At 52.8% G+C, this 20,862-nt stretch overlaps 1 protein-coding gene across 3 annotated transcripts in view; it reads right to left on the reverse strand.

Annotated features, from left to right (window-relative positions):
* LOC147097098 (arf-GAP with GTPase, ANK repeat and PH domain-containing protein 1-like) overlaps nt 1-20,862 on the reverse strand; it is a 189,577-nt gene that overhangs the window by 98,827 nt on the left and 69,888 nt on the right. Inside the window, exon 1 of one of the 3 annotated variants that reach the window (XM_085972929.1) lies at nt 14,700-16,179. The exons of 1 other annotated variant lie outside the window; for it this stretch is intronic. In XM_085972929.1, the coding sequence (XP_085829055.1) occupies nt 14,700-15,999 (1,300 nt within the window). In that variant the 5' untranslated portion in view covers nt 16,000-16,179. Of the gene's footprint in view, nt 1-14,699; nt 16,180-20,862 lie in introns of those variants that run through there. One more of the 3 variants, XM_085972928.1, reaches the window with a different exon arrangement.

The raw sequence follows: 20,862 nt of genomic DNA on the forward strand, positions 1-20,862 counted from the left end.
AAACATCGAGAACAAAGCTAAATAACACGACAGGGATCAAAGGGTTTTCGGTGGATTCTTATTTCAGTAAGGTTGGGATGACCCTTTGAAAACACACTGCAACACTCAAAGCCAATTATAGCACAGTGTGCAGCTGAAAGCTTGGAATCTATTCCAGGGCCTCTGTCCCTTCATAAACCACAAGGGCACGGTTATTCGTAGACTAATCGGGCAAAACACAAGCCAATTTCGGCACTTCCATAACCTTGAACCACACTGCTTTTGACCTCTCGCGTCATTCTAAAGACCTTTCAACTCTCACTAATAGCCAACTGGTCAACAGCCAACCAGATCGAAAATGTATTAGTCTATTAATGGAGATTACCCCGAGCATTCAAAATAAAAACAGACAGCAGATTTCGTTTAAGAAGAACATTTCTCCAGCACCTTTCACCACCTCAGGACGTCCCAAAGCGCTTCACAGCCAATGAAGTACTTTTTTTGAAGTGGAGTCACTGTTGTAATGTAGGAAACGCAGCAGCCTATTTGCGCACAGCAAGCTCCCACAAGCAGCAATGTGATAAATGAGCAGATCATCTGTTTTTAGTGACGTTGACACTGGGGATAACTGCCCTGCTCGTCTTCAAATTAGTGCCATGGCAGAGCAAGTGCTCACTTGCTTTAATCCAGTCAGGTAAGGTCACAGCTATAAGAGGGTTGATGAGACTTGGTCTTCAAAAGAAAAAGATAGCAACTGCCAACAAACTACAATATAGAGACAAGCTCTGGTGTGAAAGCAGGAGCCGAGGCTCATTTAATCAGTGATCACATTACATCAGCAGTGGCTCAGTGGGCAGCACTCTCGCCTCTGAGAAGGTTGTGGGTTCAAGTCCCACTCCAGAGACTTGAGCACAAAGCTCCAGGCTGACACTCCAGTGCAATACTGAGGGAGCGCCGCACTGTCGGAGGGGCAGTACTGAGGGAGCGCCGCACTGTCGGAGGGTCAGTACTGAGGGAGCGCCGCACTGTCGGAGGGGCAGTACTGAGGGAGCGCCGCACTGTCGGAGGGGAAGTACTGAGGGAGCGCCGCACTGTCGGAGGGGCAGTACTGAGGGAGCGGCGCACTGTCGGAGGGGCAGTACTGAGGGAGCGCCGCACTGTCGGAGGGGCAGTACTGAGGGAGCGCCGCACTGTCGGAGGGGCAGTACTGAGGGAGCGCCGTACCGTCGGAGGGGCAGTACTGAGGGAGCGCCGTACCGGCGGAGGGGCAGTACTGAGGGAGCGCCGCACCGTCGGAGGGTCAGTACTGAGGGAGCGCCGTACCGGCGGAGGGGCAGTACTGAGGGAGCGCCGCACCGTCGGAGGGTCAGTACTGAGGGAGCGCCGTACCGTCGGAGGGGCAGTACTGAGGGAGCGCCGCACTGTCGGAGGGTCAGTACTGAGGGAGCGCCGCACTGTCGGAGGGTCAGTACTGAGGGAGCGCCGCACTGTCGGAGGGTCAGTACTGAGGGAGCGCCGCACTGTCGGAGGGTCAGTACTGAGGGAGCGCCGCACTGTCGGAGGGGCAGTACTGAGGGAGCGCCGCACTGTCGGAGGGGCAGTACTGAGGGAGCGCCCCACTGTCGCAGGGGCAGTACTGAGCAAGCGCCGCACTGTCGGAGGGGCAGTACTGAGGGAGCACCGCACTGTCGGAGGGGCAGTACTGAGGGAGCACCGCACTGTCGGAGGGGCAGTACCGAGGGAGCGCGACACTGTCAGAGGGGCAGTACTGAGGGAGCGCCGCACTGTCGGAGGGGCAGTACTGAAGGAGAGCCGCACTGTCGGAGGGGCAGTACTGAGGGAGCGCCGCACTGTCGGAGGGGCAGTACTGAGGGAGCGCCGCACTGTGGGAGGGGCAGTACTGAGGGAGCGCCGCACTGTCGGAGGGGCAGTACTGAGGGAGCGCCGCACTGTCGGAGGGGCAGTACTGAGGGAGCGCCGTACTGTTGGAGGGGCTGTCTTTCGGATGAGACGTTAAACCGAGACCCCGTCTGCTCTCTCAGGTGGACGGAAACAATCCCATGGCACTATTTCAAAGAAGAGCAGGGGAGTTCTCCTGCATCACTTAAACAGATGATCTGGTCATTATCACATTGCTGTTTGTGGGAGCTTGCTGTGCACAAGTCGGCTACCGTCTTGACTACACTTCAAAAAGTACTTCATTGGTTGTGAAGCGCTTTGGGACGTCCTGAGATACATCACCCTAGAGGAGGAGCTGGAACCCAGATGTTGGCTCCTGGTTCACACAACATGATACCTTCTAATTTACCACCCTGAGCAAAATTGAAATACTTAACCCCCTGTCACAATCAATCGAGGGGCATCGGATTTTGAGCAATGCACAAAAGGATGGACCACTACAATTGCCCCATTCAGTCGTACTGTGGAAATGGATGAGCAACATAATGTATTTCACATTGCTCTGCGCTGAAGTGATTTTTAAGAAGCAGGCACACACACCCTATGAAGAAAAGGTCTCTTTCCCAGCCTCCTCTTCCTGGGTGATGACAGCTGCTAAATCTCGAGTAAGCAGCACACAGCGCTCAATCCATTTAGAATACGTGCCCACACGACGGCTGAGCTGCTATTTCACATTTCAGAAACGTACTTAAGTCTCACGGATCTGATTTTCTCGTAATATTGCACAACGCACAGTAAAGCCCATCAGTCACACTGCTGGGTTTTGAGAACCAATTTCTCCCTTTCAGTGCTTTCCACAGCAGTTCTCGTATGAGACCCCTCGGGTCCTCGTCTCCTGCAATCCAGAACTGTACCTTTTCAATAAACTTCTCCTGTATTGTGTGACCCGTTGGGTTAGCAATGACTCAAAGGGGTGTGTGTATTTTCAGAGTTCTTTCCCACTGCTAACATGTATTGGGAAAAAAGGTCAGATGTGGAGGCAAGTTTAGGCCGAGCTCTTGGTTTTCCTAGGCCTGCTGGGTTGCTATGGAGTTAGAAACTCTTGCATTGTTCCACGGAAACCCAGCGTAAACTCGAGGAACAGCACCTCATCTTCCGATTAGGCACTTTACAGCCTTCCGGACTCAATATCGAGTTCAACAATTTCAGATCATAACCTCGGCCCCTATTATATTTTTACTTATATTTTTTATCCACACCTTTGTTTTGTGCCCTTCCCCCTTTTTTTCTCTCCCACGTGGCAGCTGTCTCCCATTCTGCCAGCGCATTTCACACCTAATCTCGAGCCGTCTTTCGTCTCTTTACTAGTCCCATCACCATCTCGTCTGGTTTTGAATTCCTCTTAATGTCTCTTCACTTCTCTTTTGTTCTTTCATCCCCATTTCCCAACCCCCAAACTGGCCTTTTAATCGGTTTCATTTCCTGTGTTTTCTCAGTCCTGACGAAGGGTCTCGACCCGAAACGTTGACTCGGTTTCTCTCTCCACGAATGTTGCTCTGGCCTGCTGAGTTTTTCCAGCATCTTCTGTTGTTATTTTGGAAACTCTCATGGCGGCTGAAAGGGAGTGGACATGTTTCCTAACACTTTATCTTATTGGCTGTTTGTTTGAACCAATCAGAGAGCTCGGATATGAGCCTGCAGTCACTGCAGACAAATCCATGAGGTAAATTCAGCGACTCTGCGCTTCCCTCAGTGAGCCTAGTTCAAAGGGAGCACGGCTCGGAGGATCCACGCTACCGTGCCGTGACCCTCTCCGGTCAGTGCTTCCTTCAAGCCCGGCTCCCCACTGGGAGCACACGAGCCCTGAATTTGCACATAGCAAAGTCCATGCTGGGTCAATTACCCTCCGTTAGCACCTCTCCTGAAGTAATCATAGAAATTTACAGCACAGGAGGCCATTCGGCCCACCGTGTCCGTGCCGGCCAACAAAGAGCGATCCCAGCCTAATCCCACTTTCCAGCTCTTGGTCCGTAGCCCTGTGGGTTCCGGCACTTCAAGTGCATATCCAAGTACTTTTTAAATGTGATGAGGGTTTCTGCCTCTACCACCCTTTCAGGCAGTGAGTTCCAGACCCCCACCACCCTCTGGGTGAAAAAAGTTCTCAACTCCCTTCTAATCTTCTACCAATTACTTTAAATCTATGCCCCCTGGTTATTGACCTCTCTGCTGGGAAATAGGTCCTTCCTATCCACTCTATCTAGGCCCCTCATAATTTTATACACCTCAATTAGATTCCCCCCCTCAGCCTCCTCTGTTCCAAAGAAAACAACCCCAGCCTATCCAATCTTTCCTCATTGCTAATCCTACAGTCTTTCCCCATTTGAAACAATATAGAAAGTCCTGGTCAGTGGCAGTGCAAATTCAGCAGTTTTGTCTCGTCATCCCACTTTCTGCTATGGCCTAACATGATTAATTATATCCCTCAAATAGGGAGAGAAAAGGGAGGCTGTTCAGGCAACAAAAATCATCAGAACTGCAGTAGTTTTTTTAGTGCCCTGTTTTTTTTTAAAAAAGCACTCAATTTTGGTTTCAATAACTTATCATAATTCATTATTAATAAGTGCTGCAGGCACAAATATATGCAAGTACAGCTCAACAGGGCAGCAGAAAAGACATTTCTGTCTGCACAGCTCCAACAGCATTCAACACCTCTTTCTTCCACCCACCCCCCACCCCCCGCCCGCTGTCTATCGCCAATGATTTTGTTCACAGTGAGCTTTAATTACATTGGGGGGGTGGGGGGGAAGGGGAGGGGAGAATTACTGACTTTGAGGCGCGAAGGAGTTGCGGAGCCCCCCCCTCGTTCCCTGCAGGGTGGGAGAGCGGAGCTGGGAGCAGCGATCTCATTAATCACCAACACAAGAATCACTGCTTGAATTCCGTTTCCTCGGCCCTGTCTGCCTCAGCAATTCGCCCAGCCAGCCTCTCCCCAACAATGTCCCCAGTTGGAGCGGTCGGTTCAGGGAGTGAGGCTGCCCTTCAACTCCCTGCAAGTGGGGTGCCTGTGGATCCAGGCCCTCTTTAGAGCAGCAATTCAGATTTGACAGAAAAACACAAGGCGAGCTGAACTGTCTCGGTCTGTGCACTGCACTGATTGACAGAAGCAACCGTTGGGTCCATTCTTTGCCTCCTCTTTCGACTAAGAATTCAAGCTCCACTAGTAACTGTCTGAATACCAGGACCCCGTCTCTCTCTCTCTCCCTCCTTGCTGTCTAAACTCAGGCCGGACAGTTCGTCCCACATTAATAAGGGTCGGCTCTGCAAGGCAGGTAACAGGGCAGGTGAGCGTCAGAAGAAATTATGCTGAGATATTCTCACTGAGGTCTTCTGTAACCAACGACAAGTGAACAGCTAATCGGAGGAAATGGTTGGCAGACATTGGATTTATTGAAGGAGCTAAACTGAATGTCAAAACACATACAAACAGCTGAAAAAGGAGAGTTGTCAAATTTTGACAGCACTGTTAAAAAATCAGTTTTGGTAGCACAGTGTGTCGGAATGCCACAGAGGAGGCTTTCTGCTCGGAATTCTTCATTGGGCGAGTTCCCAATCTCGGTTTGAGACAAAGGTGGAGTATGACCGGAAAGCCCTGCAGCGGGTAGTCAAAACTGCCCAACGCATTACCAGCACCCGGCTACCGACCATAGAGCACATATACCAGAAACACTGTCTACGGAGGTCACGGTCCATCATCAAAGACCCTACCCACCCCAGCCACAGTCTGTTCGCCCTCCTGCCATCTGGGAGACGCTACAGATGCATTCGCACCCGAACGACCAGATTTAGGAACAGCTTCTTTCCCAGGGCTGTCATCCTACTGAACTCCACAAATAAACTCTAAAGCCTGCACATCTGCCAATGCACTTTATTATGGTTATGTTTATGTATTACAAGCCAAATGAATGTTGTATGTTTAAATGTCTCCAAATGTACACTCTCGGGAGCCGCAAGCCTACATTTCGTTGTACTGCACTTGTGCACTAACAATGACAATAAAAGTTGATTTGATTTGATTTTGATTTGATTTTTTGACTCATTCGGGCACATGTGTGTCTCCTGAAAGTGGTGACTTGCGCTGGGCACAGTTGCGTGGGCACCAGGCGCCCTCTGGCACCCGGCCCAAATCACCATTCTTTATGCCTCAGCCTTGGCAGCGAGTGATGCCCGCTTATTCAGCCGGGCCCGATCCTGTCCACAGTCGGTGCCCGCGTACACGTCACGGGATAGCGATCGGGAAAGGCTGGCATCCGTGGACCCTTACCCCAACAAGAGTCATCACCTCTAGGAGAAGAGAAGCGATTGGGGAGGGGGGGGGAAAGAGGTGCTGGGGTTGGTTGGAGGGAAATGGGGAGAAAGAAAACGAATAGCGCAGCAATCGCCTAAAAATGGAACAGACAGGCTCAAGCTGCCCAAGTTGAATCCCTTTACAGAGCCAAGATAGACAAGCTTGGTAGATGATACTTAACCCAGATACACGAGTGAGGTGACCCTGCTGAAACCTGCCCACCCTCACTGAAAGTCCTCAGATCAGTACGGTCGGGAACTTTTCAATCAATTGCATAAAAAACCGAGGGAATATTTATTTACAGTATGCAGTCATTAAAGATTTTAATGATGTCTTGGGTCTTGTTTTCCCTTAGTAACAACAGGGAATGAAAACATCGTTTGGACAGGTGCCGAGAGGAATATTAATCTTCATGCCTCCCTGAACTGTGCAATCTGCATCTCTCATTCTGTACCAAAGAAAAATATCTGCAAGAAATAGCAGACGTCAAGCTTCACACCCCACTTCTCCTGCCTGCGGAACTCTCTCCCATGTTGTCCTCACTGAGAATTCGAACCCGTGTATTCAGAAGCTCATATGCAGAGTTAGCCATCGCTTGCTAGCTGCCCTCAGTGGCTCAGTGGGTGGCACAGAGGCACACAGACCAGGGAGGCTCCAGGCCCGATGGCTGGCCTGTGCCGGGTTAGCTGATCTCAGGCAGTGCTAGAATACTACAATCGGCTTCGGTCTGGCTGGGCTATCTGGGGCAGGGGATGGGTACATTAACCAGGGTTCCCGCTCTCGATCACTGTGCAGTGACCTCTGCGGGAAAGAAAGACAGACTTGCATTTCTATAGCGCCTTTTACAACCTCAGGACGTCTCAAAGCGCTTAACAGCCAATTAAATACTTTTGAAGCGTAGTCACTGTTGTGATGTAGGAAACACGGCAGCCAATCTGTGCACAGCAAGCTCCCACAAACAGCAATGCGATAATGACCTGATCATCTGCTTTAGTGATGTTGATTGAGGGATAAATATTGGCCCCAGGACACCAGGGATAACTCCCCTGCTCTTCTTCGAATAGTGTTGTGGGATCTTTTACATCCACCGGAGAGGGCAGACAGGGCATCAGACAGTGCAGCACCCCCTCAGTACTGCCCCTCTGACAGTGCGGCGCTCCCTCAGTACTGCCCCTCTGACAGTGCGGCGCTCCCTCAGTACTGCCCCTCCGACAGTGCGGCGCTCCCTCAGTACCGCCTCTCCGACAGTGCGGCACTCCCTCAGTACTGCCCCTCCGACAGTGCGGCACTCCCTCAGTACTGCCCCTCCGACAGTGCGGCACTCCCTCAGTACTGCCCCTCCGACAGTGCGGTGCTCCCTCAGTACTGCCCCTCCGACAGTGCAGCACTCCCTCAGTACCGCCTCTCCGACACTCCCTCAGTACTGCCCCTCCGACAGTGCGGCACTCCCTCAGTACTGCCCCTCCGACAGTGCAGCACTCCCTCAGTACTGCCCCTCCGACAGTGCGGCGCTCCCGCAGTACTGCCTCTCCGACAGTGCGGCACTCCCTCAGTACTGCCCCTCCGACAGTGCGGTGCTCCCTCAGTACTGCACTGGAGTGTCAGCCTAGATTATGGGGCTCAAGTCTCTGGAGTGGGACTTGAACCCACAATCTTCTGACTCAGAGACGAGAGTGCTACCCACTGAGCCACAGCGGTAAACGTGTGCGGACATTGGGCGAGGACACGAGTGGCTCGGTTGTGATGCCCTCCATGGTCGAACAGCCTCCCAACCCCCACCGTCTAGGCAGTAGCCACTGGCGGAAGGTGTCACAGGCCCGACTGTGTCTGCGGAACCACAACCCCTGCAGGAGTCAGCACCTTCCCGAGAGGGGATGAGAAATGTTTGTGGGGTAAAAAATATAAAGGGTGAATGAAGTCAGAGTAAATGTCAATGAATTAAATTATTGTTTACTAGCTGGAGTGCCCGGTGGTGCCGAGGCTTTTTCGAGGGCATGTTGTTGTTGGAAGAGAGAGAGAGAGCGACTGGGGTGGGGGGGGGGGGGAGAAGAGAGAGAGAGAGGGGCGGGAAGGGGAAGGGCAGGGGGGGGCGGGGGGGGGAAGGGGCGGGGGGGGGCCCAGGCCGAGAGCCCCGCTTTCCGAGCCCCGCCCCCCCCCGGCCGAGAGCCCCGCTCTCCGAGCCCCGCCCCCCCCCCGGCCGAGCCTGATTGCGGCTCTGAGAGACGGCCGGCAGCCGAGCCCCGCCCCCCCCCCGGCCGAGCCCGATTGCGGCTCTGAGAGACGGCCGGCGGCCGAGCCACGCCCTCCCCCGCCGAGGGCGGAACAGAGACGCCGCGTCTCACCTGCTCCTGCTGCGCGCGCACCCTGACCCTCGTGGCTGACGCCGTTGCCCTGGGTAACGTGACACGGCGGCCGGGGGGGGGTGAGGAGCTTAGCAGAAGCGCAATCACCTAGCTCGGGCCTGGCTGGGCAAGAAAGGCGCAGGCTTTGAGGCCTAAGAAAAAAACGGGGGAAGGTAGGAAAAAGAATGTTCAGGTTAGGTTTACAAATGAGTGATTTTTTTAAAAACAATTTAATAAATTCAATTTTATTTTGGTGGAAATGTATATTTGAAAAGAAAGACGCAGAAAGCAGGAAAAAGAATGGAAGCAAGATGGCGGCGACTCACCTCGGTTCAGAACGATAAGGCCCGCCCACACACGCACCGATTGGTCGACCGTCAGGTCACCAAAGCGTAGGATTGGTCAATCGTCCCGTCACTCAACCGTAGGAGGGCCCGGCCGCACGCGGCAGCAAGCCGCCGTACGATTGGTCGACCTCAAGGTCACTCTGTCGCTAATGAGCGGATAATGAGATGCTAATGAGCGGAATGTTGAAGGTTTTTGGGATACCGCGGGCGCGATTTTAGCCCGGCCGAAACGTAAATACGCTTAAAACCGTCTCGGAAGCGTAAGCTTTCTTTGGAGGTAACGCGCGCGTAGGTACGCCCTGTAACTTTTGAGCGCATAGCCCGCCAGACGCACACGCGATGACAGACAGAATGACAGATCGACCGATTTATATATATAGATGTACAGAAAATACCAATGTAGGGGAGGGGGAAAAGGAAAGGTCGTTAAGGCACTCTTCACCCACTCCTTATTCAATTCTAGACACCTGCCACTTCAGCCAGATTTTAGTAGGCCCTCATTAATAATTTAAGCTTCCCATCACCGGTGCATGCACACACTCCCTCTGGCGAAGGTGAAACATGGACAGTTCCTGACAGACGCCTAATAATTTAATGCTACATCACTTCACAGAGTCCAAGCCTGACCAGATCCTGCGGAGCCGAACACAAGTCAAGTCAGTCGTTTTCCTCAGGATCTGTGGAGTACTTGACCACGTGAGGTAGTCGCACTGCCTTTTACCGGGGTGCGTCCGGCCCAATGGCAAGGACCAGAGCGACATCTCAAAAATGATACTAATACAGCGAGCACCGGGATAGCTGGGTGGGAGAAAGCCAGTTTTCTGGTGACCAGGCAGGAATTAGAGAGAGTTTGCAAAGATTCTATAACTGTCCCTTGCGCACAGATATAAAAGCACTGATTTACAAATCGCTGGTTCGGCCCCAGCTGGAGTCGTGTGTCCAATTCTGGGCACCGCACTTTAGGAAGGATGTCAAGGCCTTGGCGAGGGTGCAGAGGAGATTGACCAGAATGCTACCAGGGGATGAGGGACTCCAGTTACGTGGATAGACTGGAGAAGCTGGGGTTGTTCTCCTTGGAGCAGAGAAGGTTAAGGGGAGATTGACCAGAATGGTACCAGGGGATGAGGGACTTCAGTTACGTGGAGAGTCTGGAGAAGCTGGGGTTGTTCTCCTTGGAGCAGAGAAGGTTAAGGGGAGATTGACCAGAATGGTACCAGGGGATGAGGGACTTCAGTTACGTGGAGAATCTGGAGAAGCTGGGGTTGTTCTCCTTAGAGCAGAGAAGGTTAAGGGGAGATTGACCAGAATGGTGCCAGGGGATGAGGGACTCCAGTTACGTGGATAGGCTGGAGAAGCTGGGATTGTTCTCCTTAGAGCAGAGAAGGTTAAGGGGGTCAGTGACCAGAATGGTACCAGTGGATGAGGGACTTCAGTCACGTGGAGAGGCTGGAGAAGCTGGGATTGTTCTCCTTCGAGCAGAGAAGGTTAAGGGGGAGATTGACCAGAATGGTACCAGGGGATGAGGGACTTCAGTCACGTGGAGAGACTGGAGAAGCTGGGATTGTTCTCCTTGGAGCAGAGAAGGTTAAGGGGGAGATTGACCAGAATGGTACCGGGGGATGAGGGACTTCAGTTACACGGAGAGACTGGAGAAGCTGGGATTGTTCTCCTTGGAGCACAGAAGGTTAAGTGGAGATTTAATAGAGGTGTTCAAAATCATGAATGGTTTTGATAAAGTAAGTAAGGAGAGACTGTGTCCAGTGACAGGAGGGTCGGTAACCAGAGGACACAGATTTAAGGTAATTGGCAAAAGAACCAGAGGGGGAGATGAGGAGAATTTTTTTTACGCAGCAAGTTGTTGTGATCTGGAATGCGCTGCCTGAAAGGGTGGTGGAAGCAGATTCAATAATAACTTTCAAAAAGGAATTGGATAAATACGTGAACAAAGGGAAACATTTGCAGGGCTATGAGGAGCGGGACTAATTGGAGAACTTTCTCAAAGAGCCAGCACAGGCACGACGATGGGCCGAATGGCCTCCTCCTGTGCTGTGTCACTCTATGATTCTATTCTAATGATATGCTCCATCATCTGCTGTTTAGAAATATAAAGTAGCCGCTGGTTGCTTTGCAGCGCCTCATTCAAGTGACCATTCTTCATGTTGAGACTGGATAGCTTGCCATAAACAGAGGGACAACCACTAAATATAAGAAAAGAATATATACAAATTATATGAATGTATATTTATACACTCAGGGATACATCTGTTTATACACTGTATGGATAGATCTGTGTTTATGTGTTCAACCATGAATGTTTTTCGATGCTTTGGCAACATAAGATGTACCTTGTCATGCCAATAAAGCGATTTGAATTGAATTGAATTGATTGGCAGGTTATTCGACTGTAGGGGCATCATAGCTCAGCCTGATTCCCCCCTCTTCATCTGGCATCCATGTATGTGCACTTTCCGATCATGTGTTAGAATCAGAGGTAAGAGTAGTGAAAGAAATGGTGGTAGAATAGAATCAATTTGGAGATAATTATAACATATTTAGCGTGACAGAAGGAAGTGTTACAGGGAGTGTGCACAGTATTAGATTTGTGATGCATTGTATAGGTGCACATCCACACAGAGGATACTCTTATTCAGAACAGCGCATTGCAGTTTCCAGCAGGTTTTTAGAAGATAGCTTGGGGAACAACCACCCACAACATTCATGCACAATTTCCTGCATTGCCCAGCTCCACAAGATACTGTGCAGCAGAATCACACATTGTACTTGGAAACTGAGGTCTCCTGCAGAACTCTGCTCAGCAGAATGGTAAACCCCAGGGGAATACTTTAAAAAAAAAATATTCAGGCAAAGCCTGACGAGATGTTTAACCGCTCTGTTAATTCCACCCTCCGTAAACTGGAGGTCATCCAAAACTCGGCTGCCCGTGTCCTAACTCGCACCAAGTCCCGTTCACCCATCACCTCTGTGCTCGCTGACCTACACTGGCTCCTGGTTAAGCAGTGCCTTGATTTCAAAATTCTCATCGTTCTTTTCAAATCCCTCCATGGCCTCGCCCCTCCCTATCTCTGTAATCTCCTTCAGCCCCCGGAGATATCTGCGCTCCTCTAATTCTGCCCTCTTGAGGATCCCCGATTATAATCGTTCAACCTTTGGTGGCCGTGCCTTCTGTTGCCTAGGTCCTAAGCTCCGGAATTCCCTGCCTAAACCTCTCCGCCTCGCTACCTCTTTTTCCTCCTTTAAGAGGCTCTGTAATACTGAGGAAGCGCCGTACTGTCGGAGAGGCAGTACTGAGGGACAGCCGCACTGTCGGAGGGGTCAGTACTGAGGGAGCGCCGCACTGTCGGAGGGGTCAGTACTGAGGGAGCGCCACACTGTCGGAGGGGCAGTACTGAGGGAGCGTCGCACTGTCGGAGGGGCAGTACTGAGGGAGCGTCGCACTGTCGGAGGGGTCAGTACTGAGGGAGCGCTGCACTGTCGGAGGGGCAGTACCGAGGGAGCGCTGCACTGTCGGAGGGGCAGTACTGAGGGAGCGCCGCACTGTCGGAGGGGCAGTACTGAGGGAGCGCCGCACTGTCGGAGGGGCAGTACTGAGGGAGCGCTGCACTGTCGGAGGGGCAGTACTGAGGGAGCACCGCACTGTCGGAGGGGCAGTACTGAGGGAGCGCTGCACTGTCGGAGGGGCAGTACTGAGGGAGCGCTGCACTGTCGGAGGTGCCGTCTTTCAGATGAGACGTTAAACCGAGGCCCCATCTGCTCTCTCAGGTGGATGTAAAAGATCCCACAGCCACTATTTCGAAGAAGAGCAGGGGAGTTATCCCCGGTGTCCTGGCCAATATTTATCCCTCAACCAACATCACTAAAACAGATTATCTGGTCATTATCAGATTGCTGTTTGTGGGAGCTTGCTGTGCGCAAATTGGCTGCCGCGTTTCCTACATTACAACAGTGATGACACTTCAAAAAGTACTTCATTGGCTGTAAACACTTTGGGGTACCCGGAGGTCATGAAAGGCGCTATAGAAATGCAAGCCCTTTCTTTATTCTATCTCTCTGCTAATGCAACACAGCCTATGTTTATGGTCTCCAGGACAAGAAAAGTCCAACAGGCCGAAATGTGCGTGTTCCATTTTGTCAGTACTTTTCTTTTTTAGTGCTGTGCTGATAAGATTTATCCAATGTAACCCTTATTCTCTTTGGTGATGAGCTAGATGACTGTTCCATTTCATATATACGCTTCTAAATTGTCCCCAACTCACGGCCATATGGGAGAGCAGGCGGCCAACCTGCTCCCAGCCCTCTGCTGATTCCAGTTCTAAGTGAGCACTGAAAAGGTGCACAGGAGCTTGCCCTTTGCAGACAAAGTGCCTTGCGCTTGCCACCCACTCCCACTGGCATGGCTGAGATCACGAGCTTGGCGCATGGGCACTACCAGCCTGCGGCACAACAGGTTGGAACACTGAGGGACTGCCCCCCATGCCACTTTCTAAGAAAGATTATGTACTTACACAGAATAATGTAGAAATGACAACGTGGAAACAGGCTGTTCGGCCCGACCAGTCTGTGTCGGTGTTTATCCGCCACACGAGCAGTAATCCTAATCCTACATGCGCACCCTGCTCCCATTTCCTGTTATCCCTCTGACATGAATCAACTGAGCGGCCTGCGGGTGGCGCTGTCCAGGGAGAGTATAAATACTCAGGCACGGGCCCAGCTTGCGCAGGACATTCTTAACAGGAACTAGTGAAGGACACAACTAGACCTCCATGTTGTAAAACAGTTGATTAAAGCTTTGTTTAACGCTTAGACCAAGTGCCTAGTAGTTTTCTTATGTCACCCTCCTTTCCTTGAACTATTCTTGTATGTTAACATAGTCTCTGCTTTAATCACCAACTCCAGCAGTGCATTCCACAGCCTCACAACCCTGTCTAAAAACACTTTCTCCTGCTCTCTGTCCTAAATCATTTCCGCTTGTATCTATGCCCTTATTCTCGGCTCTTCAATCATTGGAAACAGTCTGTTTTCATCCACTATGTCCCATCCTTCATCATTTTAAACACCGCTATCAAATCACCCCTTAACCTCTTCTGTTCACATGGAAACAGCCCAATTTTTCAAGTTAAAAGTATTGCCTTTTTTGGGGGCGGCACTAGCAAGGCAGTATTTACTGCCCTTCTGTAATAGCCCAGGGGGCATTAAGAGTCAACCACATTGGGTGGGACTGGAGTCACATGTCAGACAGAGCGGGTAGGGTGGCATCCTGAGCACCACTGATGGCCGGTTGAACATCACTTCTTTCTAAAGTCCCTGGTTCAATCCCTGGCTGCGCTGAGTTCGCTGATGATCCCAGTCGGGGTGTTACAATTGGCCTCAGCTCCCCTGGGATTAGGGTGGAGGAGGAAAAACAATATTAGTGATGTAATATATACATAGTCACTATAGCCAGGGTTCCCGTTCCCAGCCGTTATCCGGAGACACCAGCTAGGAAGTGTGTGTGCTCGTATATGGCGGGTGAGGACAATACTAGGCCTCCTAGGATTGAACCAACTCTGACTGACTGTCTAGACTCACGCATATAGAATGGTCGCTTGACTGAAGTACTGGCGGGAACCCAGAATGCCCCATTAGGAGCCAGCACCTTCAGTATATATGGGGAGAAAATTAGGTCAGGGACATCTTTCCTTCAAAAGAAGCACATAATCTTCTTTGGAGCCCAAGACAAACATTAATAAATCAATTTACGCGAGTAAGTTGAGCGAATTTCGTGCTTACTTTGGCTTGGGGACGGACCCTTGGCTCCAGCAGCAAATTCCTTTTGATTTAATCCACCACTTGCAGGTGAGACAGACACAGAGCCCGCGCTCTTTGTGAAAATTCCACTGATAAATTTTAGCATCTTTCGATCCCGGGCATTGGACTTGGTTCTCTCGGGCGTCGGGATGTCCCGGCCTTGCTCGAGGTCTTCAGAAAGGGTATGAAGGTCACTGTTATCCAACGTTCTGCTCTTTCCTTTTCCTTGTTCAGTTACTGCCTGGGTCACTCTTCTGTGGAGCATCTCCCCAGTGCTCCTCAGGCTTTCCACTCTCGAATACTTCCTGCTGCTTACTTGAATTTTCATCTTCATTTCGCTCTCTTGCCAAGACAGGCGGTTGGTCTGCCGGAGATTCTTCTCCTTTTTCCCTGAGGTTTTTATTGGTTCAGTTTTACCCTGGTTGCCACTGGAACTTCTCATCATACCTGGGCTCTTCTCAGCAATCACAGGCAGGGACAGGGGCTTAAGTTTTACGTAGTCTTTCTCCACATGTTGAAGAAGTGTCACAGCTTTTTCGAGTGGAAGGTCCCTTTCAACTCTAGCTTTCTTCTCGACTGGAATATCTAGACATTTACTTTTCAACTTCTGCTCGGGCGGGATGCGAGGGCTCATGGCTCTCTCGGTTTGATCTTTCAAGGCTCCTTCTGCCTCCCCCCCTTCAGTCGGTGTCTTGCCGTGGCTTTTCTCTGACACCAAAGGACTGGCAAGATTCTCCCCAATCTTGGCAATGGCACACAACTGGCACGGTTGAATCTGACCATCACGATTCCTCTCATTGGCAGCATTAAGGTCAGTGTGTCTGCACTGGCCCATGGGCTTGGCACGGGGTGTAGAAAAAGGCAACAGTCCTGCATTTTCAGATTGACTTACGGGTTTTGGCGATGCTTCAACACGGGCTTTGCTTGGAAATTGGTCCTCTTCACCCCGAGCTGGTCTGGCATCGCCATCCAATTCTTCCTTTCGAATACTGAAGTTGCTTCGCCGGTCTATTGTTCGAGGTTGAACTGGCTCCACATCCTTGATCGTTTTTAATCGCAGATTTGGGGGGCCTTCAAGTCTTTGGCCAGAAGCCCCCTCTTCGGCAGGCAATAAAGAGATCTTCTCTGCAGCCTTGGCGCCCGGTTCCTCTTCAGCTGAAGTGGCTTTGTCCCCCTGACAAGTCTCACTCCCACTGCCTCCATGGCTCAGAGGTTCTAATTTCACAAGTGTGAGAGAGATATGAAAAGTAGTCCTTCTTTGCAAGATTGCTCCTCTGTTCATGGGTTCAGAGTAGGAAGGTAGCACGGGGCTTTGAAAGGCTCATGGTCCCTTCCCATCACAGACCACCATTCTATGTGCTGGGCTCCTTGGAATCCACGATGCAAGTATAAAAGGATGCATGCTTTGCGCTACAGAACAGAGATCATCCTAGGCATCAAGCATCCTCATTACAATACAGACACCCACCCCCCCCACACAACCTCCCTTACCACAGATGCAGCTTTCTCTCCAAGGTTTCCGGACATATTCCTCTTTGCATATCAGGTGCCAAGAGCAAGTGGAGGAAACACTGAACGGGGGGAGAAATGGTACGAAACATTGCAAAACTGGAAAAAAAGGATGAAGCAAGCCCTAGTTCTGAGGCAGAAAGCGCTGAAATCCTTTTTTGCAACACTTCTGAGATCAAACAGCTTGATGAGATAATGAAGACACTGGAGTATACATTGAAATTCACATTGATTCAGACCTGAAAAGCTCAGTGGGGGTCTTCTGGAAAATGTGGACTGGAATCCCCATCCCCTTCCAGCTCCAAGGAACCGGGGTCTTCTGTTTAATGGTTGCCCCCTCCCATTTTAGCCAACCCCCCCCTCTCGCTACAGCACCAACACTGAGGTGTTCAGTCATTACTTCAGAGCGGCAGAGGTGCCGACTCAGGCACACAGAGGGGTTTGGAGGTGGGGAGAGAAGTTGCTCAGTGTGAACCGTTCGTGTAGAAATCCATCCCTCATTTGTCAGTAAGGCAATTACTGCGGGTGAGGGAACATGGATGCAGGATGACACATCCCACATCAACGGGAAGAGAGCCAGCAAGCTGTTTCTGGGAGCTGCAATTTACAACACACAACAGCCAAGGGAAAAAAAATACACTCCAGAATTTTAGCAGGAAAATGGGTGGACTGAGTATTGGTGGGTGGAGGAGAGAGAGAGAGACAGACAGACAGAACCTCCTAAAATCCTGCAAAGCCCATAACTGTCAATCTCAATAACAATTGAAGTAAATCACACAGCAGACAGGAATACAACATCTTCCAACATCAAATCTAACAAGTCAATCGGCTGTATACGTCCCTGTGATTGACAGAAATGAAGAGAGATGGTGTCTGCAATCCAGCAAATAAAAAAAAGATCAATTAAGTCGTGACCATTGGGTTAAAAAAAATTTTTTAAATCGCCTGCCGAATATCAGTCGACAGCAGCCAGTATGTAATTCAGGAGCTGTCTGGTACAGGACAAAATAAATAGTTAACCCGCTCTCTTAAAATGAAAATGAAGCTCCCTTGAAGGCTAGGATTTTTGCCCCGACCACTTGACTGGCAAGTCCATTTCCAAGTGTTGATCACTCTCTGGAGTGTAGAAAAAGAAAGACTTGCATTTCTATAGCGTCTTTCACGACCACCGGACGCCCCAACGCGCTTCACAGCCAATGAAGTACTTTTTGAAGTGTGGTCACTGTTATAATGTAGGAAACGCAGCAGCCAAATTGCGCACAGCAAGCTCCCACAAACAGCAATGTGATAATGAGACCAGATAATCTGTTTTTAGTGATGTTGATTGAAGGATAAATGTTGGCCAGGACACCGGGGATAACTCCCCTGCCCTTCTTCAAACAGTGCCGTGGGATCTTTTACGTCCACCTGAGAGAGCAGACGGGGCCTCGGTTTAACATCTCATCTGAAAGACGGCACCTCCGACAGTGCGGCGCTCCCTCAGTACTGCCCCTCCGACAGTGCGGCGCTCCCTCAGTACTGCCCCTCCGACAGTGCGGCGCTCCCTCAGTACTGCCCCTCCGACAGTGCGGCCCTCCCTCAGCACCGCCCCTCCGACAGTGCGGCGCTCCCTCAGTACTGCCCCTCCGACAGTGCGGCGCTCCCTCAGCACCGCCCCTCCGACAGTGCGGCGCTCCCTCAGTACTGCCCCTCCGACAGTGCGGCGCTCCCTCAGTACTGCCCTTCCGACAGTGCGGCGCTCCCTCAGCACCGCCCCTCCGACAGTGCTGCCCCTCCGACAGTGCGGCGCTCCCTCAGTGCTGCCCCTCCGACAGTGCGGCGCTCCCTCAGTACCGCCCCTCCGACAGTGCGGCGCTCCCTCAGTACCGCCCCTCCGACAGTGCGGCGCTCCCTCAGTACTGCCCCTCCGACAGTGCGGCGCTCCCTCAGTACTGCCCCTCCGACAGTGCGGCGCTCCCTCAGTACTGCCCCTCCGACAGTGCGGCGGTCCCTCAGTACTGCCCCTCCGACAGTGCGGCGCTCCCTCAGTGCTGCCCCTCCGACTGTGTGGCGCTCCCTCAGTACTGCCCCTCCGACAGTGCCGCACTCCCTCAGCACTGCCCCTCCGACAGTGCGGCGCTCCCTCAGTACTGCCCCGCCGACAGTGCGGCGCTCCCTCAGTACTGCCCCTCCGACAGTGCGGCGCTCCCTCAGCACCGCCCCTCCGACAGTGCAGCGCTCCCTCAGTACTGCCCCTCCGACAGTGCGGCGCTCCCTCAGTACTGCCCCTCCGACAGTGCGGCGCTCCCTCAGTACTGCCCCGCCGACAGTGCGGCGCTCCCTCAGTACTGCCCCTCCGACAGTGCGGCGCTCCCTCAGTACTGCCCCTCCGACAGTGCGGCGCTCCCTCAGTGCTGCCCCTCCGACTGTGTGGCGCTCCCTCAGCACTGCCCCTCCGACAGTGCGGCGCTCCCTCAGCACGGCCCCTCCGACAGTGCGGCGCTCCCTCAGTACTGTCCCTCAGACAGTGCGGCGCTCCCTCAGTACTGCCCCTCTGACAGTGCGGCGCTCCCTCAGTACTGCCCCTCCGACAGTGCGGCGCTCCCTCAGTACCGCCCCTCCGACAGTGCGACGCTCCCTCAGTACTGCCCCTCTGACAGTGCGGCGCTCCCTCAGTACTGCCCCTCTGACAGTGCGGCGCTCCCTCAGTACTGCCCCTCCGACAGTGCGGCGCTCCCTCAGTACTGCCCCTCCGACAGTGCGACGCTCCCTCAGTACTGCCCCTCTGACAGTGCGGCGCTCCCTCAGTACTGCCCCTCTGACAGTGCGGCGCTCCCTCAGTACTGCCCCTCCGACAGTGCGGCACTCCCTCAGTACTGCCCCTCCGACAGTGCGGCGCTCCCTCAGTACTGCCCCTCCGACAGTGCGGCGCTCCCTCAGTACTGCCCCTCCGACTGTGCGGCGCTCCCTCAGTACTGCCCCTCTGACAGTGCGGCGCTCCCTCAGCACGGCCCCTCCGACAGTGCGGCGCTCCCTCAGTACTGTCCCTCAGACAGTGCGGCGCTCCCTCAGTACTGCCCCTCTGACAGTGCGGCGCTCCCTCAGTACTGCCCCTCCGACAGTGCGGCGCTCCCTCAGTACCGCCCCTCCGACAGTGCGACGCTCCCTCAGTACTGCCCCTCTGACAGTGCGGCGCTCCCTCAGTACTGCCCCTCTGACAGTGCGGCGCTCCCTCAGTACTGCCCCTCCGACAGTGCGGCGCTCCCTCAGTACTGCCCCTCCGACAGTGCGACGCTCCCTCAGTACTGCCCCTCTGACAGTGCGGCGCTCCCTCAGTACTGCCCCTCTGACAGTGCGGCGCTCCCTCAGTACTGCCCCTCCGACAGTGCGGCACTCCCTCAGTACTGCCCCTCCGACAGTGCGGCGCTCCCTCAGTACTGCCCCTCCGACTGTGCGGCGCTCCCTCAGTACTGCCCCTCTGACAGTGCGGCGCTCCCTCAGTACTGCCCCTCCGACAGTGCGGCGCTCCCTCAGTACCGCCCCTCCGACAGTGCGGCGCTCCCTCAGCACTGCCCCTCCGATAGTGCGGCGCTCCCTCAGTACTGCCCCTCTGACAGTGCGGCACTCCCTCAGCACTGCACTGGAGTGTCAGCCTAGATATTTGTGCTCAAGTCTCTGGAGTTGGACTTGAACCCACGACCTTCCGACTCAGAAGTGAGGGTGCATTTGCCTTTTATTAGTTTGTACCCATGTCCCTTATCTTATTCCCAAAATGTAATTTGAAGTATTATTCCGGATTAACCTTTTACCATACCATTTACTATCTTGTATACCTGTATAAAATCACCTCTCGGTTGTCTCCTTTCTAGGTTGTAAAGCCAAAAGAAAATTCCACAGGGGTTCTGCTGGTCTCCTGCCGTAGCTCCAGTGGGAAGCCAGCAGAGCTCCCATGGAACCAGGTTGCACCGGAGTTTCCTCTTAGACTTGTATGGGCGGAATTTCCGCCCACCCCTTGCCAGGGGGCAGAGCCAGGGGCGGGGACTCTCCAAGCCTGGATTGCCCACTCAAGCATACGTCAAGCATAACTGGCCTGCACAAGGGTGTATGTGGGCTCCAGGTCAGGCAAACAGCCTCGACCTACCCCTAGCCCCCAAATAATGTTCTCCCTATTGTTTTTAAAAAGTGCAAATTGGCTCCCTTGCTCAGGGGCTGATGGGACCATTGACAGGGTTTGGGGAGCGACGCCTGGGCAACCTCCCCTCCCCCGGGCGGTCAGGCGCCAGGGGTTTCCAGCAGTCTTGGGCAGGCGAGTGCCAGAGATGTGCCCAAAGTGGCGCTCATGCCCACCTGACCCATGTAAATGAGGTGCCCACAAGCTCCAGTCTGGTCAGCGCTGGAGGGCCCCCTGCAGGATCGTGAGTGGAGGAATTTCGGGACCCTGGTCTCTCCAGTCTTTCCTTGTAACTCAGACCCCAGGGATCAGCCTTGTGGTCCTCCTCTGCTCTGCCTCCAGTTCATGAATATTTCCCCAGTGTCTCGGTGACTTCAACTGGACACAATACTCAAGCTGCAGTCTGACCCGAGCCTGGTACAGTTTGAGTATGACCTCCTCCAACTTGTCTTGAACCGTTTTGGTTACGTAGTGCAGCGTCCTATC

This window comes from Somniosus microcephalus, chromosome 33 (assembly GCF_052327205.1).
Source record: "Somniosus microcephalus isolate GS21.2 chromosome 33, FLI_Smic_1.0, whole genome shotgun sequence".
NCBI lineage: Eukaryota > Metazoa > Chordata > Chondrichthyes > Squaliformes > Somniosidae > Somniosus > Somniosus microcephalus.